The sequence below is a fragment of the Stenella coeruleoalba genome (assembly GCF_951394435.1).
Source record: "Stenella coeruleoalba genome assembly, chromosome: X".
Classification (NCBI taxonomy): domain Eukaryota; kingdom Metazoa; phylum Chordata; class Mammalia; order Artiodactyla; family Delphinidae; genus Stenella; species Stenella coeruleoalba.
Window position 1 is genome coordinate 9976329 of NC_137152.1, and position 24999 is coordinate 10001327.

Consider the following 24999-nt stretch of genomic DNA (forward strand, 5'->3'; position numbering starts at 1 on the left):
TTTAAGCGGCTAAAGGAAAATCGGAAGGGGAGAATCCATTTTGAGAGACTGAGTTGATGCTTTTAAAATCCAATCTTCCCTCAGCGAGTTTTATTTTAGGGCTCTGCTGTTCGGTGTCGCAGATAATATCACCCAATATAAACCGAATAGGAAGCTTTCCACTGGCTGAACATTTGATTCCAGTTTTCTCTGTGGTCTGAAAGCCCACTTGTGAGCCCTTTGATTCTCTGCCCTGGGAGCCCAGGGAACATTCGCCAACATCACACATTTTGTTTTAAAAGAGCACCGTCACCGATAGAGTCCAGGCTCTGCGCATATCATAAATATTTTGTTTTCTCTCTTACAGAAGCTGCAAAGAATCGATACTCCTCGCTGTCATTCAGCCTTACCCTGTAAGTGTCCTGTGAGTAAAAGTGCATCTATAAAAAGATATGGGTTACAATAGACTTTCACACACCATCTCGCACTTCCAGTCTCCCCCTCCCACTCCACTCCAGTGACTAACAGCAGAGAGAAATAACATGCATTCACAGGACCAGTTCCAAAATCTTGGTTATTTGTATTTCGTACTCCATGACAGCAGATCCTTCATTGGACAGAAAAGAAAGTGGTGCATTTCCTAAATAACTTGAAAATCAACTTTTCAGTCCCATGTGCCTCTCACATCTAGAAATGACACAAAACTCAAGAATTTCCTTGTGATTCTTAAGTTTCCAGCTTAAGCATCACAAGTCTAAAGGGAATATGTAATTGTAGGAAGTTGAAGCATGGTTGTTTCTCTTACCCCCATTTAAATAATTTGGTGGAGACATTGGACGTTTCAGCGGCCTTGTCAGGAAGGTGGGGAGTGATTAAAACCGTACTGCTTTCAGTTCCCATGATTCTTTTAAAAACAACTTTATCATGGTGTAATTCACATATCGTAAAATTCACCCATTTCAAGTGTACAATTCCATGATCTTTATAAAGTCTACTGAGGTACGCAGCCATCACCACCATCCAGTTTGAGAACACGTCCATCACCCCAACTGGATTCCTCATTTACATTTACAATGAATCCCTTTTCCTAGCCTCAGTCCCAAGCAGCCACTAATTTACTATTCATTTATTTCTATAGATTTGCCATTGCTTGTGAATTTCATACATGGTCAGTGAACTAAAAAATACCGAGGCAAATTCCTTCAGATTTTTCCCCAAACGTTTACTGTCAATATCTTGTGTGGCCTTCACCTGGAGCGGCAGAGATTCCAACCTACTTAGGCTTTTATTTTCCTCCCCACAGAGATTTCTACATCAATTCAGAGGCTCTGGCGTTTGCCGGCCTCCATCTTCTGACCAAACGCTTCATCTCCCCTGTCCTGGAATTTTCCTTCTAAGCACTATGGGCTAGTCATTTTAGGCAGGAAAAAAATATGTATTCAAGTTTGTGATAAGATCACAAATTGAACTAACCAAGACCACAAGTTATGCGATGTAGGGTCATTACTACATATGTTAAAAGCACGGTTTAATATTGAATGTTACTTTTAGTCCCAACTCTTTGACACAGCTACACACGCACACACACACATCTGGATTTGAAATCTAAGGAGACAGCAGGAGGTAAAAGAAGCAAGACTTGAGATCTAGTTCCCAACAGTATAAAAGGCGATTCCCACACCTGCTCTGGACCCCAATTTCCTCATCCGTGTAAGGAGAAGGTCAGGTGGCATCCCGTCCAAGGGCCTTCCTGCTTCACCACCTCGTGACCTGGCGATTCTTTCCATATGAAGTACAGCTCATCTGTTTTTAGATTGTTTCATTTAACCCAGTTGTCACTCGCACCTCCTTCAAATCTATGCACACTTCTTCATTTCTTTGCAATGAACAAATGCATTTGGGTAAAGCCAATGTGAATGTCTAACATACGCAAGTGATGGACCAACTATAAATTCCTGGCGGAACTACAAGCTTGCATTGTCTTTCCTGAATTCTCTCTTCCTACTTTATAACCTATTAGTAATGCAAGATCAGAACCATTTTACTCCAAACCAGGTTATTTTTCCAATGTGGGGTCGCATGTTACCCCCAAACAGTAAACTTAGAGGAGTTTTGCATTTAAGTTAAGGGTTTTGTCTTGTTGCTTTGCTTGCTTTTTTTGCCATTTGAGTCTGCATGACTTGTTATTCATATGAATACTCATTACTATCCGTGAATCATGGAACTTCCTCTTAACAGACAACCTGGAATTTTCTAGGAGTTCAGCTGACTCCTGCTGTTGTGCTATATTGAAAGTCAACGTTCAGGAGTGTTGCTTGTTCTTATGGCCAACGGTTGCACCTCTGTTCCCCAGAGTCACTCTCCCAACCGGTCATCGTAGATGAATTCTCAACTTTGACCAGCCCGCCTTCCTGAAATGCCCATCACATACTCCACCCGCCACCTCCTCAGCTCACCAAATCCTTCTCACCTTTCAAGTCTCAGCACAAATTCTGAATGCAACCCCAGAGTTTCTCAACATCAGCACTGTTGGGCTGGAGAATTCTCTGTTGGGAGGTGTGTTTAGCAGCATCCCTGTCCTCTACCACTAGATGCCGGTAGCATCCTATCCCAAGTGGTGACAACCACAATGTCTCCAGACACTGTCAAATGTTCCCTGGGGACCAAGATCACCCCCACTTGGGAACCAGTGTCCCACACCTAAAGTCTTCCCTTCTTGATCCAGTCCAAAGTGACCTCTTCCTCCTCTGAATTATAAGAGTTGAAACCCCAAAGTTACTTAAATAGATACATTAAATGGAGAGAGGGGTGCACATGGGAAAAGAGACTGTGAAGTTTTACTTATATTTTTGTGTTTGGATTTTCCTACAAGCAAATGGCTTTTTTTAAAGGTTTTATGTATTTGATGAACATTCTCTTGGCAACCAGAATGGACATACAGAAACAGAGGACCCACCAGACCAAAAGAAAGTCTATAAATTCTACTTTTATTACAGACAATAGCATTCAGCATTTTAACTTCTTTGCAGCTTACTGGTCAGCATTTTTTTATGTTGTGTTTCTTCTGCATAATAAGATCTGGTCAAGACAGAGAGCCGCTGTTTACAGCTTTTTGCCGTACTCCACGTGTCCCCAGGGCACCCCAACATGACCCAGCCACAGAAATCAATCTCCAGTGAGGCCCAGGTCAAGGGAGCTTGGGAGAAAAGTCTTAGGATTCCCAAAATTCTTTGATAAGAAATAATTCTTAACAGGTTTTTGCCTTCTTATTTTAAGTATTATGGAGGACTCTCTCTCCACCATTTTTACTTTATTTCTTAGAGGAAAATTGTGGAAGTGCAGAAGGAAATACAGAAGCAGAAAAATATGTGTTGGCAATACTTATCCTCAGAGACAACCAGTGTAAACATTTTGGCCTATTTCTTTCCAGTCTTTTTGTTCTAATGCCTTGTCAGCGTTGAGATCATATGACATGTACACTTTTATTCTGCATCTTTTACTTAGTATATCAGGCATTTTCCCGTGTCATCAAGGATTCTATATAAGCATTATATACATGGCTGTAAAACATTACATTGAACCAAGATTTCCTTAATCAACACCCATCATTAAGCCCACTGTCTCTAATGTGTTTCTATTATAAATAATTCTGCAGAGAACATCTTTGTGTGTAAATCTTTATCTGTATTTAATAGCTTTTCCTCAGGATTGAATTTTAGAAGAGGAATTTTTGGGTTACTCGTGGATTTTATTTGTTTTTTTCTGACACACCATCTTCCCTTATGCTGTTACCTTTTTTTTTTTTTTTTTTTTTTTTTTTTGGCGGTACGCGGGCCTCTCACTGTTGTGGCCTCTCCCGTTGCGGAGCACAGGCTCCGGACGCGCAGGCTCAGCGGCCACGGCTCACGAGCCCAGCCGCTCCGCAGCATGTGGGATCTTCCCGGACCGGGGCACGAACCCGCGTCCCCCGCATCGGCAGGCGGACTCTCAACCACCGCGGCACCAGGGAAGCCCTACTGTTACCATTTTTATTCCAGATCTTTCTTGGCCAACTGCTCCCCTCTTTCCTTTCCATAGTTCCCAAGTCTAGAACTTTCAGAGCTTTCCAGTCCAACATTACCTGAGACAGAGAGTATTTAAAGAGTCTCTGTAACATCTCCTCATACAACCCCAAGTCAGTGGGACTTGGGCTAAGTCACTCTCAGTTCTGGCATCCCTGAGCTACCATGATTCACCTTCCCTCAGGTTTCTTCTAGGCCAAAAACTTGAGAGACCTGCTTGCCTGCCTCTCACTTCCTGCCTACCTTTCACTGTGTTCCACATACCTGAGGGAGGCTACACACCTCCTCATGGAAGCTCCAGCATAGTAGATATTGTCAGAACCCAGAACATATCCCCTTGGCATGTGTCATGCTGAGCATGCCGGCCCAATTTCCAACTGAGAGCACCAGTGATTCCTTGCCTGTGGGTTATTTCTGGCCACAGGGCCATGCTCATGGAGCGGACCAGAAGTGCTCTTTGAGCACTCCACTAGGAATTCTCACTCTCAGAAGAGCAGCCACTTCATCACTGATTGACAGGAGCTGGTGGATAAATACCCCAGCTCCCTCTCTCCTCAGTCAGTGTAACTCTGAGGCATACAGCCTGCCTTGTTTTCCAGACATTCCCAGCAGGGTTAAACGCCAGTTGCTCACAGTGGTGCCTGACTTAACAATGAATGCTTCATTGGCTTCCTCACCCGCCCTGTCTCCCTTCCCCTGCTCACCTACCCATGCTCCCTGGGAGCATCTCCCAAATCAGCTACCTGCTTGTGAATCCTGGTCTTAGGGTCTGCTTTGGGGGAAGTCCAAACTAAGTCATCCGGTGATAACTGTGGGCTAGTTAGTCCTAACTAAGTATGTACTCAGTGCCTACTATATGAATGTCCTTTAGAGCTACAGGGTTGGCAAATTCAAGACCTTACACTTAGCTTCAGAAATTTCTCTCTTTTTTTTAACATCTTTATTAGAGTGTAATTGCTTTACAATGGTGTGTTCGTTTCTGCTTTATAACAAAGTGAATCAGTTATACAATATACATATTTCCCCATATCTCTTCCCTCTTGCATCTCCCTCCCTCCCACCCTCCCTATCCCACCCCTGTAGGTGGTCACAAAGCACCCAGCTGATCTCCCTGTGCCATGCGGCTGCTTCCCACTAGCTATCTATTTTACGTTTGGTAGTGTATATATGTCCATGCCACTCTCTCACTTTGTCCCAGCTTAACCTTCCCCCTCCCCGTGTCCTCAAGTCCATTCTCTAGTAGGTCTGCGTCTTTATTCCCATCTTGCCCCTACGTTCTTCATGACCATTTTTTTTTTTTTAAGATTCCATATATATGTGTTAGCATGCAGTATTTATTTTTCTCTTCCTGACTTACTTCACTCTGTATGACAGACTCTAGGTCCATCCACCTCACTACAAATAACAATTTCGTTTCTTTTTATGGCTGAGTAATACTCCATTGAGTGTATGTGCCACATCTTCTTTATCCATTCATCTGTTGATGGACACTTAGGTTGCTTCCATGTCCTGGCTATTGTAAATAGAGCTGCAATGAACATTTTGGTACATGACTGTTTTTGAATTATGGTTTTCTCAGGGTATATGTCCAGTAATGGGATTGCTGGGTCGTATGGTAGCATATACCCTGAGAAATTTATCTTATGTCTGTAGTTTTGTTTCAAACTAAGTTCTAATGACTTCTAAGAGCATCAGGAGCATGTCAGCCATCTATCGTGGCCATCTTAGCAACAGCAAATTTGGAAAGAGGTGCAGGGGTTGATTAGAGGCCTTTTAATCTTAAAATTAATTAACAGCAGGAAAATCTGATTATTTGAAATAGTAATTATTTGTCATTTCCACCACAGGATATGAAGTGCTTGTGATCAGCACCTATTGGTCGGCAGGTTGCCAGGAATTAACGTATCAGGTTTTTGGGTGGTGCACATTGTACATTTTTTAGCAACAAAGAGAGATCTGAGTCAAAACTGCAGTCATGACTGGTTTGCATACCCCATGTACCAGAGGTAACTCCAGCCAGTGGAAGAAGCCATTACTTTACTGATTCTAATTCAGTAAACTTCAGACTTGTAGAGCTAATGTTTTTATCATCAAAAAGTAATTTTTAAAATGTATGTCCATTATATGAAATAGTCACAAATCCAGAACAAGAAAAATGCAACTTGTATGGATTCTTAGATTCTTATCCCGGGTCTGTTGACTTCAAAATATGTATAAAATAATATTTACTTAACTACCTTGGCTATCTAATATTCTTTCTGGTTTTCCTAGATTACCAGGTTTGTCATTAGGGCATGGGAAATAAATTCAGGAATGAGGCTCCAAGAAGCGGGCATGCAATAGCTACAGGCAGAAGAGACAAGCATCCCCAGCTTGACCAGTTCTGCTCTATGGGACCACTTTAGGGGCAAATAACCCTCTGTACTTCCATAGGAACATCACTGCATTCTAAGATTATACATCAAATGAGATGCATAGAAACTACATTCTGTTAAATATATTTTTTATTGAGGCAAGGAATTATGTAACATTTTAGAAAAATAAGGTAAAATACCACATTTAAAAATTCAGATGCATAGAGGAATGAACCTCAGTATCTGGCACACTGAACACATGTGAAATACATCATTCCCAAACAATGCTGGGGAAGTGGGGCGTTACTGCATTCAAATATCTCATCTAATTAGCAGTGTCTGTTCTGGGTAGCTTTATTACAGCCGCTTCACTTGAGCTAAACGCATTGTGCCAACGTAAATATCCCCTGCTTAAAATCATTACGGGAGAATAATGTTTTCCCTTCAGCTAAAAAATGACATATCAAAAGCAGATGAACTCCCTACTGTATGATTTGTTCATTCATCATGACTAAGCTTGGCCTGTAATTACGGTACTGAAGAGAACATCCCTGTCCCATGACTTCAGCTTTGCAGTAGGACTTTTAAAAGTCACGTTGAGCATGTTCAAAGCTATTCTTTTGAGGAGCCATTCAGAGTTTGTCTGGATTTTTGTTTTTGTTTTTAAAGGGCAGCCGTTCTCTCAGAACATCTTGCATAAGTGGAAGAATTGAAACTCTGGAGGCCAAAGCGTCCGTCTATGCTGCCCTTAAGACACAGGGGAACTTTTGAAATAACAGGATTTTCTGAGCATTAAGGCAGAACTCCACCCAGGAATACACATCCACATGTTTTATCATGTGTTTTTCCAACAATGATTGTTTTATTATAACACATAACGTAAATCTACCATTTTAACCGGTTTTTTTTTGGGTTTTTTTTGTTTTTTTTTTTACCGTTTTTAAGTGTACAGTTCTGTGGCATTAAGTACATTCAGAATCTTATGCAACCATTGCCACTATCAAGTTCCAGGACATTTTCATCACCCCAAAAGGAAACCCCATACGCATTAGTCACTCCACATTCTCCTCACTGCCGTCCCCAGCCCCTGGCAACCACTAATCTGCTTTCTGTCTCTATTCCATAGAGACAGAATTTTCCTATTCTGCACATTTCGTAGAAGTGGAATCGAATCATACAATGTGTGGCCTTTTGTGTCTGGTTTCTTTCACTTATCATGATGTTTTCGAGGTTCATCCATGTTGTAGCGTGTATCAGAACTTCTTTCCTTTTGTGGCTGAATAGTCTTCCATTGTACGGCTAGACCACATTTAACTTATCCATTCCATCATATTGTTTTTAAATTGATCTCCAGTATACTTGTATTTGACAAAGATGGGAATCCTTTTATTGCTTTCATTTTACTTGAAATTCAAAGTATGGGACACCCTAACTGGCTTCTGTGCTTTGAGATTAATGCAATACACAGGAGGATGAACCTCTGTGTTGACTTTAGAGTCAATTACTAGAATTCTTTACACAACAGCCTCAATCTCTTAGAACTGTATAGTATGAAAAACGTTAGGCTGAACCGTGTGCCGTTTCCAATATTTGACCATTTTAATCTATAAAATTGCAGTTGTATGATTCAAGCTAAATATTTACCTCTGTATTAGGTTCCATAGAGAATGCATTTCTTTTTCAAAATAAACAGATGGTGCCTGCAACATGGTAGGGAGCTCACCTACCACATGAGTTCCCTTCCCCTCACAGGCTTTGTTAAAACAGTGCAGTGAGGCTGATTCTCAGATGAAGGCAGTTGACCAAGATCACAGCCTCTAAGCAGGTTTTATCATTGTCCTTCCCATTTCTGAGGGAGACCAACTGAATCCCTCAGCCCCTCTTTCCAATGAAAGACAGTACAGAGGGCCTAGAAGATGAGGCAGAACATGAAGTCGACCTTTTTTTTTTGATATTATTTCTTATTTATTTATTTATTTATTTATTGAAGTACAGTCGATTTACAAGGTTGGGTTAATTACTGCTGTGCAGCAAAGTGATTCAGTTGACTTTCACTTCTAAGTCAAGGTCTCCTCTCTACCTTTCACTTCTAAGTAAGGTTATAGGCTCACAGGTTACCAGTAAGAGGCTGAAACTCAAGTTTTGGGCTCATAAAGCGTGGGAGCTTTTGCACGTGTGCGTGTGTGTCCCCTTACCTGCTCACGTGCCCATACACCATTAATGTGAGTAACAGTAGGATTATCAATCATTTTAGAACTATCAGTGGCTCTTCTCCACCTTGTTAAAATACATAACTAATGAGCAACTTGTCATAAACCCAACATGAGATTTGGCTACCACCTAACCTTCTGCATGGTACTCAAAGCTCCGTATTGGAAGCAGGATTTATGTACTTCCACAACTGTCCTTTTAAAAGGTCCTTGGAAATGTGCTCAGTAAGAACATGGAACATGCTGTCTATAGTTCTGGTCTGGTGGCTAAATCAAACTTATTGCTTGATGAACATAACAGGGTTTCAACTGCATCCATAATTTGTATCTAGTCCTTGAATTGGGCACGCACCAAACACTTTTTAGCAAAAATGTTAAATATCTGGGAGGATAAAGATAGGAAACAATTCTTACAAGGTTGGCCTTACATTACCAATAATCAGATCAAATGTTTTCTTATTTTCTAGTCTCCCAAATCAGCATTTATTAGTGCTGCAAAAAAGGCAAGGTTAAAGTCCAATCCAGTCAAAGTGCGATTCTCCGAGGAGGTCATCATCAACGGCCAAGTGTCGGTGAGTTGACAGACACCCGCTGGTGACTCAAAGAGAGGCCTTGAGGTGTAGGGGCTTTGCACTAAGCAGAGCCAGTCACCCCGCTGGAATGATCAGTTCAGAATTGGTTGTTGGATTTCACAGGGGTGTCGAATCTCAGGATTGTAGACGGCTTGAGAGATCGCCAGGCTGTGCCAGCTGTATTCCTTCTTACAAACCCAGAAGACATAGTAGTCCAGAGTTAGAGACTTCACTACTTTACAAAGGAGTTCGTTTGATTTGAGATCACTTGACATTGCCTCATGTTGAGTAGAATATGCCTCTTTGAAACTTGCACCTATTTCTCCCCATTCTGCCAACTACGCATTCTTCCATATAACAGCCCATTCTATATTTTGAGAAGGGTTTCCCCTGAGGTTTTCCTTATCCAAAATAAAATGTCTCTGTTCTTTCAACTAATCAAAATGGAAAGAAGTTAAAATGATGGGAAAAGTTTCCTATATGCAATCAGGAGTGAAGAAATACTGCCCACACCTCCATCAATAGGTCTTGATAGGAATCATGATTAGTCAGGCACATAATTGATCTTCAAAATGAATGATGCAAACATTGATAGGATGCTTATTTTCAATTTTCCCCCCAAATATATAGCCTAGTATTTTTGGTTGTTAGCAAGCTACCGTCCAGGGTGCTCATATTTTTTGGACCTTTGAAATGCCACCTTTTGTTGTCGAGGTTTTGTTGTTTAAATAAACTCAAAGGGATAAAAATCTCATCCATGATATACTTGCTAAGGGCCACAGACTCTTCCCTGGGTGGTCCTGGATTTGAATTTGCAGATAGAGGCCTGTGTATCCCGGGCAAGGCACTCATGGTGCCAAGTGTCTTCTGGCCAAAACTTGCTGACCTGCATCTGCCCCACTCGGAATCCAGGGGCTTAACTGGCCAGTCTACCAAACTGTTGTGATGTTTGTGGGATGGGGCCGAAGGCTGTGCTGCCCCATGTACATTTTAGCTGTGGCCTTGTCCTCCCAGTGGCCATGTCCCACCCCATCCCCTCTGCCCCCTTTCACACCACGGTCTCTTCTGTTCCTCTCGGTGAATCCCCATTGCTCTGGATGCAGAGTTACCATAATTATCATTTCAGAACAAGACTGTCCCAGTTTAAGGCTGTTAGTTCCAGTCCCAGAAGAATGACTATGACACAGAGGGTCGTGGGAAACTTACCTCATCTTTTCTCAAGCTTCTGAGCATGAGATTGGGCAATCAGTTTATGCATCTTTAGAGAGAATATGATTGCAGGAGCTGCTGTGGCAGCTTCCCCTTGTCCCTGGATAAAAAGCAGCTGGTGTGTGGGGACAGCTCTGGGGGTCGATCATCTCCTGCAGCATTCGCGGCCTCACCACAGGCCTGAGCGTGGCAGGGACATTCGGTCTGCTGTCTGGCCCTCAGCCTTTGTGACCGGCTTCCTTTCCGGTCTCCTCTTGCTTTTCTGAGTCGTTGTGTGGCCTTCCTTCTGGACTTGGAGCTGCACTAACTCAGTGAATTGGGCAGCAGGAAAGTCGTGTGTGAAGCCCTCAGGAGTAGAGAGGAGGGGAGGGGAGTCAGAGAAAGAAACAGGAAGCGAAAGGCATGAGACTGTTTCGGACATACTTAGGGACTGAATTCTCATGGACCAACTGTAGTACGGTAGCAAATCTCTGGCCATCTCCTCTCAGTTTCCTCATCTGTAAAACAAGGGACTTAACGCTTTCATAATTGCTGACTTCCCCTCCACTCCTGTGGCTTCATGACCAACCACGTGTTCGTGGAACTCACCCAACTTGCCTTCCTGCTCCCCCTTTCGTCTCTCCCCACTTCCAGTTGAAGAGAAAATTCAAAGGAATGTGTGTCTTTTGTTTACTTTGGTTGCGCTTCAAACATCTCTTTTTGACTTATTTTTAAGTTATCTGTTTGTTACAGACAGTGTTTTATTCTTTTAACACACTAACCCGTTCCTCATATATCCCCTTGGAGTTTGAGGAACATCTCTAAATGGGTTAAAAATCATTTCACAAAATTACTTTAAACTTGAAGCTTGTTAATGCTTGTGATTCGCCATCATGACCCCTGCCAACAGGCATCATGTGAAACATCGTCATTGCTGGTCTTCTTTCTGTTTAAGACATGCTGCTCTGCTAAAGTCTGGCCTTGTGGTCCCAAACATTGTGGTCTAATTACAAAGGTGTTATTTCTGTCATTGCGTTTTCTAGTGGGAAACCTTGATTTAAATTAAAAAAAAAAACTCATCTGATCGATCTTCTGACGGGAAAAGTTCTTTTAGTTGATTCAGCTGAGTTATTTGTAGCTAGAAGAGAAGAATTTTGCTATGAACAGCTGAACTCAGATATCACCAAAGGGATACTTTGGTTGGCCTTAGGGAGTTTGATTTTTTATTGTCTTATGCTGTGATTAGAATAAATTGCAGATATGTGCTGCTTCTACAAAGAGCAGAATCCTAATTCAACTGACTTACACCCCCTCCTCTTTTTTTTTTTTTTTTTGTTAAATAGGAAACTGTTAAGGATAATTCACTTCTTTTTATGCCAAACGTCCTGAAAGTCTATCTGGAAAATGGGCAGACCAAATCGTTTCGCTTTGACTGCACCACCTCCATAAAGGTAAGAGGACCCGCTGAACCGTGTACCTGGACACTGCCAGGTACGGCGTGGAAGTCCCACTGTGACTCTTGTGCGGCTATACCTTCATTCAGAACTATCTGTTTATTTCTGAGATTTTTTTGGTTGTTTCCAAATAAGGTAGTGTGTGAATACTTAAATACAAACCCAAACAAAAAATTTAAACTAACAAGGTTCTGCTCTGCGTGTGTGTGTGTGTGTGTGTGTGTGTGTGTGTTGCAAAACAATATAATATGCTATCAGTCATGAGATACTAGGGCTAGTCATTTTAATACAGCTGAAAATTATTTAAAATAGTGTGACTGTCACCAAGAAGGCTTGGCACCCTGCCCAAAGCCAGCATGATTTCTCGGCCTTGCTATCCACGGAGATGATTAAGATGTTAGATGTTAATTGAGTATCTGCTACTTTGGTGTCCAGCAAAAAACAAGGGATAGAATAATGTAAAGATAACATTTACTTTCAATTGCTGTAACCAATTTCATGGAAATGATACATTAAAAAGGCAGAAATGAGGTGTACTTTTAGGAGAGGGGAGAAAAGGAAGAGTCACAAAGCAATCCTGTTATTTCAGAGCCACAGGTGAGTTCTACCTAATGAGTTCTCACCTGGTATAACAAAGCGTATGAGTTCTTTACCCCCATGTTTCCTTCCTGGGGAAGAAAAGTGCATATTCTCTATTTTATTGGGCAAAGGTGTGTTCAGAAATTGATTGCCCCCTAATGTTCTATCAGCCTAAAATAGGCTTTCTTCAAATGGCACAATAAAAAGGGTTTTATTGAGGTTAAAAAAAAAAAAGGGTACCTAGTGATGATCTGTACAATAATGTATCAAGAGAATATCAACTTTGTATTAAAAAACGCCTACCAATAGTCAACCTCTAATTCTCTTTTTTTTTTTTTTTTTGCGGTACGCGGGCCTCTCACCGTTGCGGCCTCTCCCGTTGTGGAGCACAGGCTCCGGACACGCAGGCTCAGCGGCCACGGCTCACAGGCCCAGCCGCTCCACAGCACGTGGGATCTTCCCGGACCGGGGCACGAACCCGTGTCCCCTGCATCGGCAGGCGGACTCTCAACCACTGCGCCACCAGGGAAGCCCTAATTCTCATTTTTTAAAAATTAATCAGCATAGGCCTTATGAGTGGAATTATTTCCGCCAAGACCATCTCGCTGTGCATTCTTATTGCCACGATACCACAAGCAGCTTGTTCTGAATTGCTTGAAATAGGTCGTGATTTAGCAGGTAATAGAGCAGACAATATTAGATTGATGAGGGACCATTTAAATTATCCTTAAGTCATTCCAGATGAAATATTAACTTCCTTTGTACAAGACTGCTAATTTTAAGTGGTGATGACTGAAAAAGCCCTTTTCCTTTATTCCTACTCAAAATCAATTTATAGGGAGATGTTACTCCAAGTATTGATCAACTAACTTAGTGGTCAGCAAAGTTTTCCTGGAAAGGCCTGTAGAGTAAATATTTTATGCTTTGTGGGCCATTTGCTCTCTGTTGCAACTACTCAACTCAGTTATTGTCTCATGAAAGCAGCCAGAGGCAGGTGGGTTCAGGAGGTCCTTAAGACCACCCTGAGCTTTAATAATTCACTCGAAGCACTCACAGAACGCAGCACATTGGTATCCTCGCAGTTACAGGCAGAGAGCCCCCAGTCATCGTCCCCCTGGGGAGTCATGCCGACAGTGCTTATTTCTCCTAGCACTGGTGTGTGACAGTGTGCACAGGGTACTGCCAACCAGGGAAGTTCGCCCAAGCCTTGGTGTCCAGAATTTTTATTGGGGGTTGTCCACTTAGACACAGCTGCCCACCTGTGTGGCTGACCTTAGCACCCTGCCCCTCCAGAGGTGAGCTGATACCACATGGTCCATGGTCCCCACCATGAATCCCATCGTTAGCATAGACTGTCCAGTGTAGCCCAAGACACCCCACGCCCCCCGCCTCAGTGAACAAAGACACCTCTATCAGGCAGGATACTCCAAGGGCTTAGAGGTTACCTCCCAAGAGCCAGGGGCAAAGAGGCAAACCTTTCTTCAGGCAAGACTCATCCTTTACTGTACAGATAATATGTGAATGAATGGCCTTGGGCAGATTCCAAACGAAGGGGCCAGGCTCTAGTTTGAAGACCCCTGACCTAACCCAAAAGAGCTACATTGTTTCAACTCCCTCTGGTACTGTGGCTTGTTCTGTGGTACCAACTGGTCAGAAAAGCTCCTTGCCATTGGAGCCCTTACCCATCTGAAGATATAGGTAAAGACTTGAATGCATTTCTTAACAGAAATAAATCTAAATTTAAAAGAGAGCCCTGTTGTTAATTCCCTCTGGCCTCTTTATTATAGGAACCCACCCCAGACTAAGTTTGATTTCCCTGAGGATGGCAGATGACAATGACAAGATGGGGAGCAATGCAAAGCGTCCACATGAAATTAAAGCTATCTTAGCTTGTGCCTCACAGCCTCATTATCACCAGAGATGCAGACTGGGAGGCGTAAACTGGAAATAGTATAGGTATGAAAGGGATATGATGCTGTTTAATAAAAATTGCCAAAATTCTTGCTTACAGAGGCACAATAGGAAAACACTATTGCTGGCACATGTCCTCCCTGGTGATTCAGGAGAATGTTTTATAAAATATGTGTTGCCACACAGAGGCTGGTTTTCTTTTCTCTTTTCTGGGTCTTGAGCAAAAATTATGAAACAATATTTTTATGAAATTCAGTATAGTCACGGAATTTCTGTTGAATGATTTTTTTTGGTGGTGGGTAGGTATGGGGATCTTTGTTTTAAAGGAGCCAGAGGAAATTGAAAATGGTCCACGGGGAAGAATCAAAACCCCAGAAAGAGCAATTAAAAAAAAAACTTCTGTGTATGGCCGGGTTTCTCTCCCTTGACATTGTCGATCCTTTGGACCAGAAAATTCCTTGACGCCAGTAGCGTCCCCAGCCCCGTTGTGACAACCAAAACTGTCTCCAGAAATTGCCAAGTGTTGCTCTGTGGGATTTTAGCATCTGAATATTAGTTATCTTTGAAGAGAGATCACTTACTAGTTTTCAAGTACATGAAAAAAGTAATGGTTGAGGACATTTATTTACATTGCAGTCCACTTGTGCTTGTGTATAGAACACCTTTCTGATCATAAATGTTTAATCCTGTGAAGGATTGCTGACAAAGCTTGCTCATTCTACCTTCCCCGGAGACTTAAAATAAAAGCTGATATATGTATATCATCATTGTCAACAAAAATAATCAATAAACAATCAATAATAAGACTAGAAAAGAGTTTTATTTCAGCCAAACTGAGGACTATAGACCGGAAGCCAGCTTCCCAGATTACTCTGAGAAACTGCTCCAGAAAAGCATGGTTTTCAAGCACAGTTTTATATCTTGTCAGAAAAAAAGAACATTAAACAAGTCAGGAGTACATTTCTTGAGGATTTCAAAAAAACTAGAGCAGCACGTACACAGCGAGTCAGTATGACCTTGGCACCTGGGAAGGGAGTCTTATCATCGAAACAGGACCAGCATTGGTATCACAGGAAGGGAGCCATTTAATCTTTATTTTTAACGTGGACATTCTTGACTTGTGGTCAGTGTGCCCTTTTCTTTAATAATTAAGGCAGGGCTTCCCTGGTGGCGCAGTAGTTGAGAATCTGCCTGCCGATGCAGGGGACACGGGTTCGAGCCCTGGTCTGGGAAGATCCCACATGCCGCGGAGCAGCTGGGCCCGTGAGCCACAACTACTGAGCCTGCGCGTCTGGAGCCTGTGCTCCGCAACAAGAGAGGCCACGACAGTAAGAGGCCCGCGCACCGCAATGAAGAGTGGCCCTCGCTCGCCGCAACTAGAGAAAGCCCTCGCACAGAAACAAAGACCCAACACGGCCAAAAATAAATAAATAAATAAATAAATTTAAAAAATAAAAAAATAATTAAGGCAGATGTACAATGTTTGATAGGCCACAAACGGACTGTTCAAATTAGCATAAAATTCAAGTTAACTTGGGGCTTCCCTGTTGGCGCAGTGGGTAAGACTCCGGGCTCCCAATGCAGGGGGCCCGGGTTCCATCCCTGGTCGGGGAAGTAGATCCTACATGCATGCCACAACTATGAGCCCTTTTGCCACAACTAAGACCTGGTGCAGCCAAAAAAAAAAAAAAAAAATTCAAGTTAACTCATGCATAAGCCAGAATGACTTCCCCATACCTCATTATGTGAAAATTTCTGTTATCAATATGGTGCCCTAACTGTATGCCAAGCAGTGCTGTAATAAATGCTGTCTATGTATGAACTCATTTAGTCCTGGTATCTATTCTGAGGCAGGTATTATTATTATCCCCGGTTGACAGGGACACTAAGGTGCCTAGAAGTTAAGTGACTTGCCTTAAGCTGCCAGCTAATACGAAGTAGACTCAGGGCAGAAGCCAGACTCTTTCCAGAGCCCACGTTCCTCACGACTACCACGTGCTCTTACAGAGGGGTAGGCTAGGGGTCGGCAAACTTTTTCTGTAAAGGGCCAGATAGCAAATATAATAATTTAGGCATCACAGGCCACACAGCCTCCCCTGCCACCAAGTTCATGTCTCCCCATGCAGAGCACGAAAGCAGCCAATACAGAAACAGATGAGCGAGACTGGGTTCCAGTAAAACTTATTTTACAAAAACAGGTGGTGGACTGGATTTGGCATGCAGGCATGTAGACCACTTTCAGAGGTGGTTTAATTGCCACCCCATTTAGAAGGAGGGGAACTGAGCCAACTACACTGCACAATCTGTTGCTAGGCTCTATAAAGTGATTCGGTTACATATATATTCAGACTCTTTTCCCTTATAGGTTATTACAAAATATTGAGTATAGTTCCCTGTGCTGTACAGTAGGTCCTTGTTGGTTATTTTATACATAGTGGTGTGTGTATGTTAATCCCAAACTCTTAATTTATCCCTCCCCTCTTTCCCTTTTGATAACCGTGAGTTTGTTTTCAATGTCTGTGGGTCCATTTCTGTTTTGTATATAAGTTCATTTGTATGTGGAATCTACAATACGGCTGCCTTGATTTTGATCGCATCTTGTCTGTTTCCTCTGTAAGGATGTCATCCTAACCCTTCAAGAGAAACTCTCCATCAAAGGCATCGAGCACTTCTCCCTCATGCTGGAGCAGAGGATGGAAGGAGCCGGAACGAAGCTGCTCTTGCTTCATGAACAGGAGACCCTAACTCAGGTGTGTGAATTATGCCCCCAGTGCCCGTGCTGCCCCTGACAGCAGAGGCTGCCCTGCCCAGCGCTCCCCTGTCCTTGAATCCTTTAAATACCTTCCCCACAGCCCTGGGCAGCCCCACTATAGGAAGCGCCGGCATTCATAACGGATTTTACACCTCAAGGTGATGTTTCCCTTTTGTCAATTTTTCATAGACTGTCAGTTGATCTCACAAACAGAATTGTCAAAGACTCAGCAGTGACTCATTGGGGATATGGCTCTGCAGAACTATATTTTATGTTATGGTCGTGACTTGTTCACCTGTTTTGATAATTGATCTCTAGAAACTATTAAAAGGAAATGCTTTCTGCAATTATTTAAATTAAGCCAAAATCATATTTCGTTCTTTTAAGTTCCGGGTACCTACCTCAGACTGTTTTTGGAAGCCTGAAATCCCTGCCCCATCGTGCCCACTGTAAATATGTGACCCACCAATGTGTCCCAGCTCCTGGTCACCAAGATGCCACCCCCATCTGTTCTCTGGGGAGACAAGCGGGTTGCTTGGCTGCTGAATTCAGCACAGCACCCTGACTTTCCTTGTGATTCCACACAAGCAGGGTCTTTGTTGGATGTATAAGGGATTTCAACAAATTCCTCTTATGTAGGAGAGTTCACTGAAGAGGGGAGCTTATGGAGGGGGGCGTGAGGGGACACCAGGAGGAGAGGCAGGGAGTCAAGTCACCCCCAGACGGATGGAGTAGCAGAAAGTGTCATCACGCTCAATTGCCTTTTGGTTGTCACACAATTAAAAGCTACACGTCAGGTCCCGCAGATATCCCTGACTCTCTCAATGTAGTAAAACTCGATGCAATGAATTCGTTACGAAGTTATCATTTGTGTTCATTTCCTATCTCTAAACTTGACCTTTTATTTTTATCATGTTTAAATCTGCCTATTGATTTTTTTTTTTTTTTTTTTTTTTTTGCGGTACGTGGGCCTCTCACTGCTGCGGCCTCTCCCGTTGCAGAGCACAGGCTCCGGATGCGTAGGCTCAGCGGCCATGGCTCACGAGCCCAGCCACTCCGCGGCATGTGGGATCTTCCCGGACCGGGGCACGAACCCGTGTCCCCTGCATCGGCAGGCAGACTCTCAACCACTGCGCCACCAGGGAAGCCCTACCTATTGATATTTTAAATCACATCTAATTGTTTATTATGTTAACCTGTGCCAAAACACTCTTGGAAACAGATGAGTTGTTTATTCTTTGTTATAGGGGAACAGCCCCTGATACACAGAATCCCACATGTGAAAGGTCAGTGTTTGGCTCCGAGTTCCTCCAGAAGCCAACCTTGAGACAAGGATTTGGATGTCAGTGGTTTATTTGGGAGGCGATATCAGGAAATACTGGCAGAGGAATGGGAGGGGAAATGGGAAAATGGGGACGCCAATAAAGAGTGTGTAATCAAGCCAGTTTCCACTGTGGGCAGCTGGAGCGCAATCCTGCTGGGGACACAGGGAACCAGCAGAGAACGTGCCTCAGAGGTATCCCACCCAAGGGCCTCGAGGGGGCTGGGGCTTCGTACGCTAACATCCTGTCCATGGTTGGGGGTGGGCGGCTCCTAAGGCCAACTGCTCCCTGGCTCTGCTGGTTTGCCCTGTGCTGGCAGATGGTCACAGGTGTTTGCAGTAAATAGCCTTCAGCTTGGAGCAGTAAATGCCAAGGGGATGTGGGCAGACAGCCAGTTACTATGAGTCTAAGGAAACCACCCACAACTTTTTGATATTTCTATTTCTACTTTCCCCCTGAACTTCTACCTACCACCCAGCCTTTATGGGAAAGCTTCATGCTGATTTAGCTGGACAGAGATTCTTTCAAAGTCTCTTCTGATGCTAGGTAACCATACCTTCTCATTCCGGATTGATTTCCAATTTTTAGACTTCTTTTAAAACATTAGAGGAGGAGTTTCAACCCCCGGCTTTCTCTTCCATCAGGACTTTTGGCGCTGGCCACCCTCCTACTCCGCGGGCAGCAAGGTCAAAATTCCTTTTCCCTAAGGGCCAAGAATAATCCCCAGGTCTTTTTGCTTTACCTCCTCCAGTATCTCCTACTCAGAGCTTAATTTACTCTCCCCTACTGGCCTTTTTAATTAGCGTGCTGGTGAAGCCCACCTGCAATTCTTTTCCCAGGAGACCCTGGCTACAGGCTCCTGCTGCAAAGCCTGCCGGGAGTTGTAGTCCCTCGGGTCCAGGCCACGCGTGGGAATGCGTGGGGCTGGTTGAGGCGGGGGGACGGGGGCCTGGTGTGGTAGGACTCATAAAGGGCCAAAAATAAATGTAATGATGCCTTAAAAAAAAAAAATTAGAGGGATTCCCTGGCAGTCCAGTGGTTAGGACTCAGCACTTTCACTGCAGTGGCCCGGCTTCAATCCCTGGTCAGGGAACCGGGGCGGCTCCGCCAAAAAAAAAAACCCAAAAAACAAAACAAAACAAAAAACTTAGAAGGAAACAAAAAGCCTCTAACAATGCTTCTTCCCTTATCTTTCTAGAAGAGGCTTTGTTTTGTCTTTAATCAGAACGAAAAGCAAAGTGCTAAAACTCAAGTATTGTCTCTAGAAAACTGATTGTTTAAATATCCTGAAACAAACCAGCTATATGCCTTTGAATTCAATACGTATGAAAAATTTGACCCATGAAATATTTATAGGCATGATAGAACTGGGGAGTAAGTATAAGGAATTTGTCCAATAACAAAAATTATTTTAAAACATTTAACTGTGATGAAAACTGCCAAGGAACTTTTAAGCGACTCTACCTGAATTTCTGGCAGTTTGACACTAAACTTCTGTCTAGAAAGTAACGTTGTTATTACATACTACTTAAAGTTTCCAAGAAATTGTTTTTTTGCTTGTTTTAGAGACTGTTATTCTCCTGGACTGCCATTTCTAATGAGTCTAAAGCATGTTTTTGCATTACATTCGTTTATTTCCCAAAACTAGTGTAACCTACTAATGATAAAAATAAACTCAAGGAGGCTTATGGAAAATTCAGGACAGATTCTAACCTGTAATTAAAGGAGCCGGAGATAAGATGATCTCTGACTTTCTGACATCAGACAGGACCTTCTGACAAAACACCATTATGTCACTGTGACATTCATCAGCAGCCCTGCCAGCAGCCCAGGTCTCTTAGAGTCCCACGCATCCTTCTTCCTGGTTTGCTTTACCGTCAGCCAGTGATGAGCAGCCCGGATCCCATGGGCTCCTGACTTCACTCAGCTTTGCAATCCTGCCCACAGACAGGAAGCTGGTTCAGTGTACTGCTTCTCAGGATGCCCAGTATACCTTTAAACGTGGGATGTGTTTTCCCCTTGAAATTCTTCTATATAACAAAGTTAGCAATGTAAACTCTCAGAATGTGTGTGTGCCTGCGCACTCCGATAACTCAGTAAAGCTATTACTATTTTATTTCGATTTTTTTTTTTTTTTTTTTTTGACTGCACTGCGTGGCTTGTGGGATCTCAGTTCCCTGACCAGGGATTGAACCTGGGCCACAGCAGTGAGAGCCCAGGATCCTAACCACTAGGCCACCAGGCAGCTCCCTATTTTGAACTTTTAAATTGCAGTTCACGAACATTTTTATTTTGCCAGGTTTGTCCCCTGCATAAAAGTAGTTACAAGTACATGAAACTGCATGCAAGCGCATTAAAAAGTACATCCAGGGGCTTCCCTGGTGGCACAGCGGTTGAGAGTCCGCCTGCTCATGCAGGCGACACGGGTTCGTGCCCCGGTCCGGGAAGATCCCACATGCCGCGGAGCGGCTGGGCCCGTGAGCCATGGCCGCTGAGCCTGCGTGTCCGGAGCCTGCGCTCCGCAACGGGAGAGGCCACAACAGTGAGAGGCCCGCATACCACAAAAAAAAAAAAAAAAAAAAGAACATCCAAGTGCACAAAACTACATGTAGAACAACTGTGTGGGTTCCTGCTGCATGGTTTTAGTTTCATCGCACTGACCTCTTTAAGGGAAATTGAAGAAGCTTTTACCTTCTTTTTTTAATCTTTTTTTGTTTGTTATTTTTTTACTTTTTTTCTTTTACCTTCTTTCTTGAAGTCCAGTGTCTTTCATTCATTCAGCTGTGTATGAAGCACCTACCGTTCATTGATTGATTCCCCTTTGTTGCAAAAAGAATTAAGAAACTTAGACCTAGTAGTTGGCACATACTGTGCTGGGGAAAAGGAAAGCGACTCAGAATGATCCATGGTCCTTAACCCTGAAGGACCCGTGGTGTATTCTAAGCCCCTTTGAACAATTTGGACAAATCGTAATAGCAGAAGTTTGGGTAGTTTGGAAACCTGAGGACACCAAATTTAGTGAACGGGCCAAAACTTCTGTCCTCCTGCGTTCCAGTTGGATGTCATCCAAGTTGCCACTGTCATGCTTTCATTGCTACCATCCTTCTGGAGTCTAATTGAGGAAAAAACCCACAGCAGTGTTACACAGTAGTAAACTGTAGTGACCAGTCTCTGTGCTCCTATCCCCGGGTCCCCTTCTGCGCCCCCTACCCCCAGCCTTGCTTGAGTGTGTGACTGTCACGACAGCCAGCATCTGCAGATCTTCTTCAGAGGACTTCCCTCAGACTGCTGGCGCCCATCCTGTCCATACCTGGAAAGTCACAGCCCCCTGGGACAGCCCGAAAGCAATGATTTACCTGTGATCCCAGAGGCTCCGTGGTGTAAGTTTCCCACCAGAGTCTCCCTCAGGACAGCCTGTAGCCACCCCTGCTGGGCTGACCTGAGCAGGTTCCTCTCCTGTCTGACCTCCTTCCCCCACTCCCTCACTGGCCTCTCCTGGGAGCAGTTCCTTATTGAAGTCCCTCATTTCAGGGACTGCTTTGGGGGAACGTGACCTAGGTCACAGGTATGTGCAGTGTTCAGGGAATGAGTATGTATGACAAATACTAAAAGAACCTCAACCGCTTCCTTCCTCAGTGTCCAAAGAAAGCTGCCTTTGCTTCTGCCCCTCAGCCCTTTCTGCCGGCACTGAAGGATTCTTGTCATTGGTCTGCTCTTCTAGGTGACCCAGAGGCCCAGCTCGCATAAGATGAGATGTCTTTTCCGAATTAGCTTCGTCCCAAAGGATCCAATTGACCTTTTAAGGCGAGATCCAGTTGCTTTCGAGTATCTGTATGTTCAGGTATGTGAGAACCAGGGCATGTTTCATATTAACATTGTGGGATGAATTAACTGTGGGGTTTTCTCCCCTGAATTCTTTAGTTTGGGATCTTCTCTCTCTTCGTCCCTCAGCCCAAGCTCAATGTATTATAAAAGAATTCCATGGTGCTTTTTTCTTATTGTAGTATAGCTGATTTACAATATCATGTTAGTTTCAGGTGTACAGCACAGCAATTCAGTTATGTTATTTTTATATATATATATATATTCTTCAGATTCTCTTCCTCTATAGGTGATTACAAAATATTGAGTGAGGTTCCATGGTGCTTTTTAAATTTTCACTTTTGATTTTGAAATAATTTCAGCCTTATGAAAAAGATGCAAGAGTAGTAAATGAGCTCTTTGATATCCTTTACCCAGATTCACCAGTTGTTACCATTTCACTACATTTACCCTATCTTTAGTGTGTGCACACGTCCTCCCCTTCCCCCATCACACACGATTTTTTTTCTAAACCATATGAATGTCAGGTACCAAAACCATGCTCATTTACCCCGAAATATGTCAGTATATTTTCTAGTAATGAGAACATTTTCTAATATAATCATTATACAATTAACCAAATCGGGAAATTTAACACTGATCCATTTCCATTATTGGATCTACAGTCTGTGTCCAAATTTTGCCCATTGTCCCAAAAAGGTCCTTTATATCAATTTTTTCTAGGATAGGATCCACTCCCGGATCTCATTTTGCATTTAGTTGGCATGTTACTTTAGTCTTCTTCAGTCTGGAGCATGCCTCAGCCTTTCTTTGACTTTCACGACCTTGACAGTTTTGCGGAGTGCTGATCAGTTATTTTGTAGAAACCTCTCGATTTGGGTTTCTCTGGGGTTTTCTCATGATCAGATTGAGGCTCTGCATTGGGGGCAGAACAACAACATGAATGACTCCATGCCCTCCTTAGTGCATCGTATCAGGAGGCATGTGATGTCATTTTGTCCCCTTCATGGTAAGGTTCACACTGACTCTTGTCAACATTCATACTAATTGATGTTCTCCAGAAGTTACCACTTTTCCTTTTATAGTTAATAAGTAATTTGTGGAAAGTCACTTTGCAACTCTCATTATCCTTTTACCTGTTCATTTTAGTATTCGTTGATGATTCTTGCCCAAATATTATTGCGATGGTTGAAAATGATGATTTGTCTAATTCTATTATTTCTTCTTCAGTTATTTGCTGGCATTCTCCTGTAAGAAAGAGTTTTCCCTTCTTCTTTATTTACTTATTTTGTTTATTCATTTATTTGGTGCTTAGATTGTTCTGAAATACCGTGATATTCATTGTAATGGAATTATTCATTTCAAGGCAGTAAAACTTTAAGAAGATATATCTTTTTGCAGACTGTCTATATGATTCTGGGATATAATTTTCAAAAAGCAAGACTTCCAGAAATGAGACGCTTTGCTGTTTATCCCAGGGATAAGGGAATTTATCTGCTTGATATTTAGGCGATGTTCCTATATTTCTCTATAACTGCTTCCCATTACTCTTACTTAAATTCCCAGTATAATCACATCAAACAGTAAGAGCCCACTTACCTAATGCTTAAGCATCTACATTAGAATTACTCAAAGAGGTTGTAAACCTTAATGTAACCTTCCCCCACAAAGAAAGGAGAAAACGCAAGAGTAAGGCCAAAAAAATGCTCTCTTTGGCTGGGGGATATCTGTATAAGCCAAAGGTTGCTGGAGCCCTAAGTAAGAAATAAAAAGCAAAGAACGTAGGAAAAAGAAAAATAGAAGAAACATTTGTTAACTCTGGGTAGTTGATATACTGACTGGTATTTGTTTTACTATTCTCAGTATTTTCTTGTATATTTCAAAGCCTTTGTAATCTTTAAAAAGTTGGGTGTGAAAAGAAAACAGAAGATGGCAGAGAGATGTAGACAAGATAGATGTCAGAGATTAGGAACAGTAACATAAATTAAACGGCAATAAGCCGTGGAGAACAGAAATTAAGTGGGAGGAGAAAGAAGCAGAACATACTAGAACATTCCAGCAGATGGGGGCACTCAGGGAAAGGCCTGTTAAATGTTCCCCACTTCAGTGGTCTTTGGAGGAGACTGTGGTATTTACAACTCAGAAGGATAATTAGTGTTTATGAAGATAACCCGGAGTCATCCGAAAAAGGCAAATCGTGCCCATATACCCTGTTTATCAAATAAAGAAATGTGCACTACACTTCACTCCGTTTTCTACCCAGAACAATGAACTTAAATGTTAAACTTTGGTTATCTGGGTTACAATATCCCCTGTTCCCCCAGAGGCCAGGTAACCCAGACCTGACTGCACGGGACAGCTTGATTCTCAGCTGATCTGTTACTGCATCTTCCCATATTCCTTCTGAGAACCAACCCGGGGCTCTGCCACGGCAACTCATGTCACGTGCTATGTTTTTAGCTTGTTAGTTGCAAATAAGTAGTTACAGGTGCCGATCAGCGTGTGGCTGTAGAGCGCGAGATGCATTCAGTTGTCATTCTCTATAATTATATACTCATCCCATTAACAAGATGATGCTTTAAAGCCATTTACTTGGCTTCTGTTTGCAACATCACAATTCCATTGCATTTCTAAAAGAAGAGCCCGGTTGCGTTTGTCTTGGGGAGGAGAGACCTTTTAAGTAGCCGGGAGTAGTGCTAAGCGCTTAAGGTGTTTGCTCAAATCTAATGCAGTTCATGGAAATCTTTCTTATTCAAAAGACACATCTTTTCTACCTGTGGGACTGTCCTGAGAAC

The 24999-nt window shown here is 42.9% G+C and overlaps 1 protein-coding gene across 1 annotated transcript in view; it reads left to right on the forward strand.

Annotated features, from left to right (window-relative positions):
• The window catches only part of FRMPD4 (FERM and PDZ domain containing 4), an 852755-nt gene that overhangs the window by 804812 nt on the left and 22944 nt on the right, over positions 1 to 24999 (forward strand). The window contains exons 11-15 of the mRNA XM_079910629.1: positions 347 to 392; positions 9072 to 9176; positions 11708 to 11815; positions 16927 to 17058; positions 22104 to 22223. Of these exons, the coding sequence (XP_079766755.1) occupies positions 347 to 392; positions 9072 to 9176; positions 11708 to 11815; positions 16927 to 17058; positions 22104 to 22223 (511 nt within the window). The remainder of the gene's footprint in view (positions 1 to 346; positions 393 to 9071; positions 9177 to 11707; positions 11816 to 16926; positions 17059 to 22103; positions 22224 to 24999) is intronic.